At 35.1% G+C, this 6,402-nt stretch overlaps 1 protein-coding gene across 1 annotated transcript; it reads left to right on the forward strand.

Annotated features, from left to right (window-relative positions):
* The first annotated feature begins 4,374 nt into the window (after positions 1 to 4,374).
* LOC119982756 (delta(8)-fatty-acid desaturase 2) lies at positions 4,375 to 6,402 on the forward strand. The gene has a single exon (XM_038826295.1). The coding sequence runs from the start codon at positions 4,696 to 4,698 to the stop codon at positions 6,037 to 6,039; it is 1,344 nt and encodes a 447-aa protein (XP_038682223.1). The 5' UTR covers positions 4,375 to 4,695; the 3' UTR covers positions 6,040 to 6,402.

Here is a 6,402-nt window from a genome sequence, read left to right on the forward strand (position 1 = left end):
AGGTTGCACCTAAAGACAACAATTCAGAGTATTCGTTGGCTTGCACTTCATGGATGTGCTTTTAGAGGCCATGATGAATCCCCTCATTCATTAAATCGAGGGAATTTTATTAAAATGGTAAGGATGATGGTTGCTTTAAATGAGGATATTGCAAAGGTTGTATTGGAGAATGCCCATCAAAATGCAACATATACAAATCCAAAAATACAAAAGGAAATCTTGCACATTCTTGCTAACAAAGTGAGATTGGTGATTCGTGAGGAAATTGGGGATGCAAGTTATTGTATTCTTGTTGATGAAGCGCAAGATGCTGCTAAAAGAGAGCAAATGACAATTGTATTAAGATTTGTCAATCGCGAGGGCATTCTAATTTAGCGTTTTTTTGATATTGTTGGTGTTAGTTATACTGAAGGCCATTGTAGTCATTCTTTATAAAACCTACCTTTGGTCAACCAGAATGTATATATTTAATCTTTATTTAAATCAAATAATGTATAGGTCATATCTGTCACATATATAATTATTTTTAATATAAATATATTATATATATTTTCTTAATATAAAAATATTTTTTCAAAAACTTATGTCTCAACACAACACTACCTAAGCCTCCTCGACTTGTTAAAAAAAAATACATCACATTACATTACGTTTTCGCATTTGAAACACTGCTCTTAACTAAATTCATGTTACAAGAAAAACCAATCACATACATTCTTCATCTTGGCTGATTTGGTCAAGATTAAGGTACTTTCCTGGTCATATACATAGATCTCAATCACTATCTCACAAACAAAAAATGAAATCAGGACAGACTTACCGACTAAGATTAAGATTCCAAATATCAAGAGTTTGAATTGACATTTTGACAATAATTTGTGTGCAACCAAAGCATATCAAGTGGGGCCTATTCTCATTGGCTCCACAAGAACACCAAGTGTTCCATCTGCATATTGGGTTCGTTTGGTGTACCATATGATGAACATTATTTACACCCCATTTTTTATTATACATCCCACTCTAGTGTGTTTTTAAAGGGCTAATGGAGTGTATTTAAAAAAAATAGAGTGCAAATAATGTTCATCGCACCATACATTGTCTTTTAACAATAAATTATAAACCACAAACAAACAATAATTTCTCAACCAAAAAACCAACACAATTTCTAGACGATATATTGTCAATTTTCAAATGGTCTTATATGGGACAATTTGCAACAATTTTTCTTTTTTAACCCTCACTTTATATTAGAATGAATATAATACCCTTATTCTCTCTCCATCTTTTTTACCCCACATTTTTAATTTGGATTAGTAAATAATTTAATTCTTTAAATAAAAATTATTTGAAAAGTAATTGCTGATAATATATTTATTTTATTTATAAATTATTTGTTATTTTTTTATCATTATTTTAACTTTAATACATAATGCCCCCGCACGTAATTTACACAACTAAACACCTACCAATATTTCAGGAATCATATCTATTACCGTTTATTACTATCATTTATTATTTACCATATATGCTATAATATATGCTACTATCAAAATTGTGCATCAAAGGAACCCCAAGTTGTAAAAATGAAAAGACTTTTCAAATCTAATTAATTTCAAGATGGAAGGAGGAGGCACAATTAGGGCCTTGCCTTTTTTTAAAGTGACCTTTATACAAGAATAAAACCCTTGGGCATACCAAAATTAGCCAAGTGGATTGCCTTTTTTCAAGATATATCAAATGAGATATGTCATTTCTCATCAGCTCATTTTTTTTGAAATACCACATAGAGTCACGTTTGTGGTTTGAATCGAACTTTGGACACACATATGCCTAACCCAGTCGATTACCAATTAAGCCAACTCTTGTTGGTTCTCATCAGCTCATTTGAGTGCATATTAACTGTATAGAGTTTAACTATACATTTTTAAAAAGAGACATTTTAAGATATTTGTGGAAAGTGACTCATGTTAAGTCAACATGATAGGTGGCAAGAAAGCTACATACTGCAGCTTCTAAGAAGCCATGCTAAGAATAAAAGCTAAGAGAGGATAACTCTCAACTCCCAGGGAATATCTCAAGCTAACGTCAAAATAACATTAGGAGAATAGGATTAGGAGATTTTATCCTATACCATGACACTCTATGAACGATAATATCAAACGTTTTTATCTCCTCACCTTGTCAACCCCTATATAAAGGAGGTTGAGATTGAGCCAAGGTACGCGACACACATTCTTTGATTCTCTTATGACAATTTACAATCACTAAGATTATTATAACTCTCTGAGTTTGACACTGACTTGAGCGTCGGAGTATCCCAGGGTCACCAAGGGCCGTCCTCTCCTTTTATTCTAGTAGTATTCAAGGAGACTTGCCGCTGCGTCAGTAGTTTCAGCAGCTGACCCGTGGATTGTCCAAAAAATTACATCCACAATAATAATTTATTTTCATTTAAAGATTTATGGCTTCTAAGCACTTTTCCATCAATGATCCTGAAATGAAAACACAGGGATTGTTGTAATATTCTTAATTATTTCAACAAAGTAGAAAAAAAAAACCTAATAAATTTGGGAAATAAATATAGGTAAATTTAAAAAATGATATCACAACTGATAAAGAATGTAGCCCTTTGGCAGAATAATAAATCACCTATTAGAAGATATACTACATAGTCTACATGGTATAACATCATGTTAGGTATAGCACTTATAGCTTGGAAATCTAAGAAGCAACAGAGTACGTTTCAAGATCTTCAACGGAGGCTATATATATATATATATATATATATATTCCTTATGTGACAAAGTGATAAATATATATTTTTTGTTAAATAGTGTCTAATATGATGATTAGTGTGAGACATGTCATTTTTTTCCATCTTGGATGATTTGGTCAAGATATTATTCATTCAGGTGCTTGCCCGGTGATACATAGATGGACGACGTCCATTCTCATTTAGCTCACTATTCATCAAATCACTATCCAACAAAACAATACAAAACAAAAGGATAGAGACTTGGGGGCTAAGATTAAGCAACCAAAGCATATCAAGTGGTGCCTATACATACACTAACTCTTATTGCCTCCACAAGAACCACCCAAGTGTCCCATTTTCATACAAAGTTGTAAAAATGGCAACGACTTTTCAAATCTAATTAATTTCATGCCACAAATTAGCTAGCCAAGTGGATTGCTTAGGCAACAAGATTATTAAAAATATATTAATTAAAGATATTTTTAGAAAAAGGTTAAGTTTGAAAATTTCCTCCTAATAATGTCCTCCCTTAAACAATAAAATAATAATAAAGTATTATCATCAAACCACAGCCGTATATATAAGTCATGATATATCATTATTTCTTTTCTATATATATATATATCTATATATATATAAATATGTAATTAATAGCGGGACAAAGACGACAATCAGACAAATGTGCATATGAGAGGGCCCATGCTCACATGTTGAAAACTGGCTCATCTTTTTATTATTATTAATTTCAGAGATGATTCCAAGAACAAGGTTTCCAGATTAAAAAAAAAGAAAAACTGTGGTATTTATTTATCAATAATAAAGAGGAAGAGTTATTGTTCAAGATGAAGTCTTTCTATATTTATGTGGTTTCCATTAATTATTGAACTTATCAACAAAATTTAATTCAAATTGAATTGGTTTTGATATCTTTTTTCAAGCTGATTTAATATCCACCTCAAGATAAAAAAAAAGTACAATTCTTTTTGAATGGGAATCAGAGCCATCAAATCAGTAACAAAAATGTTCAGAAGTGATAGAGATCTCAATAAATCATCTTATCCCTTGATTAGTACAAGTGTAGAAGTCCACAAAACTTGGTGATTGAATCAGAAAGTGACTTGTCAATCATTGGGATGACTAAGATCTCATTTATTGGGATTCCTAACACTTCTTCTGATGAGTAATCACCATGCCTAATAATGTTAAATTTGAAAAATAATTTAATTTAATAGATAAAGGATAGGTTTTTCCATTTTAGTTTTCGAAAAAATCTATAATTGAATTTAAATATTTACTTTCAAAATTCTTTATAGATTTGTTTTGTTTTATCTGAAGATTACATCAGACAGCCTCACACCGGGCCGCAACGATCTGCCTTATTATGTGGGGTCTACAATCACAGTCCCCAAAATATCTTAACACAACTGTGCATCGCGTCCACAGTAACAAGATCTATACCCTCATCATCAGTCGTTGCCCTTAATCAGGACCCACATGCCAATTTGTTCCGCCATCCACGCGTACGAATTTGCCCTCCATTTTAAATTGAATGGCAGTCGTCTCCAAGTGAAGCTGCGTGTAGTCCGGACGAAAATGGAGGGTGGTTTCGTGATTCGCTCTCCGCCTGATATGTCAATCGCGGTAGGTGATAAGAACAACGCTTAACCGCGTTGTTCGCTGTCAGAGTCGAGTTGAACCGCTCTCTTCTCTTTGTAGACGTTATATACGAAACCCTTGTGAATTCCAGTTTGGGGAAAGAACCAGAGTTATATTTGCAACCGGGAATCGGAGAGATTTGAAACAGAAAACCAAAATCAAATCGAGGTCCCCAGCTATAGTGGGGTTGTTTTTATTGAATCAAACCATCCCCACTTGAAGCCAAAACACCAAAAAAAGAAAGGGGATTTCTTGATTTGATTCATTCATTCGTTCGTTCAACAATGGAGGGTCAGAAGAAGTATATTACGTGTGAGGAGCTCAAGAAGCATAACAAGCCTGGGGATTTGTGGATCTCGATCCAGGGGAAGGTGTACAACGTCACAGATTGGGCTAAACAACATCCAGGTGGTGATACCCCTCTCTTGAATCTGGCAGGCCAAGATGTTACTGATGCTTTCATAGCTTATCATCCAGGGACTGCTTGGCAGTATCTTGATAAACTGTTTACTGGGTATTATCTACAGGATTTCCATGTCTCTGAGGTTTCCAGGGATTACAGGAGGCTTGCATCTGAGTTTTCGAAATTGGGTTTGTTTGACAGGAAGGGCCATGTCTGTTTGTGGTCGCTGACGGCTGTTGTAATGATGTTTTGTGCTGTTTTGTATGGTGTTTTGAAATGTGAGAGTGTTTGGGCTCATTTGGGTTCTGCATCCTTGCTGGGTCTCCTGTGGGTGCAGAGTGCCTATGTGGGTCATGATTCTGGTCATTACCAGGTTATGTGCAATCGTCGATTTAACAAGGTTGCGCAACTTCTCTCTGGGAATTGCTTGACTGGAATCAGCATTGCTTGGTGGAAGTGGACTCACAATGCGCACCACATTGCCTGCAACAGTCTTGATTACGATCCAGATCTCCAACACATTCCAGTTTTTGCGGTATCTCCTCGTTTCTTTGATTCAATAACGTCTGTCTTTTATGGGAGGAAATTGGAGTTTGATTCGGTTTCTAGATTTCTAGTGAGTTACCAGCATTGGACTTATTATCCAGTAATGATTGTTGGGCGTGTGAATTTGTTCATACAAACATTCCTGTTATTGTTTTCGAGGCGAAAAGTACCCGATAGAGCTTTGAACATAATGGGAATTCTTGTTTTCTGGATCTGGTTTCCAATTCTAGTTTCGTTCCTACCAAATTGGACAGAGAGGGTGTTGTTTGTGCTTACAAGCTTTGCCGTGACAGCCATTCAACACATCCAATTTACTTTGAACCATTTCTCTGCTAATGTGTATGTTGGACCTCCAAGCGGGAATGATTGGTTTGAGAAGCAGACTGGTGGGACTGTTGACATCTCTTGCTCATCTTATATGGATTGGTTTTTCGGTGGTCTTCAGTTTCAGCTTGAGCATCATTTGTTTCCCCGATTGCCGCGGTGCCATTTGAGGAAGATTTCTCCATTAGTGAAGGATCTATGCAAGAAGCACAATTTGCCATACGTAAGTGTCTCATTCTGGGAGGCCAATAAGTTGACGATTAGAACTCTCAAGACTGCTGCCTTACAGGCTAGGGACTTGGCTAACCCTGTCACTAACAATTTGCTCTGGGAAGCTTTTAACACTCATGGATGAGATTTCTCCATTAGTAGAGCATCATTTCTTTTTCCCCCTGCAATATGTTTGTTTTTTTTTTGTTTTCATACTGCTTCGATATATGATTTGGATTACTTTTCTCTTGTTCCGGCATTTTAAATTCTAGTTAGGTTTGTTGGTGGCTTTGAACGGTTGGTTTGTTTGATTTCATTGCTGCTCCAAATCTTCCATAAATCTTAATACTATTAGTAGGGAATATTATCCATTTTGTAACCCCATTGGTATGAGAACTTTTCCTCTGTTTTTCCAAAGGAGAGTTCTCATATATAAATGAGCAGAACAATTTTGGGTTTACCTTTGTTTTCTCCTGTTATTTTCCTTGAATAAGATGAGATTTTACCA

The sequence above is a fragment of the Tripterygium wilfordii genome, chromosome 17, assembly GCF_013401445.1.
Source record: "Tripterygium wilfordii isolate XIE 37 chromosome 17, ASM1340144v1, whole genome shotgun sequence".
Lineage (NCBI taxonomy): Eukaryota > Viridiplantae > Streptophyta > Magnoliopsida > Celastrales > Celastraceae > Tripterygium > Tripterygium wilfordii.

Excerpts from the sequence above, each read along its gene's own strand:
- LOC119982756 (XM_038826295.1), top strand. The coding sequence starts at position 4,696 with ATGGAGGGTCAGAAGAAGTATATTACGTGTGAGGAGCTCAAGAAGCAT.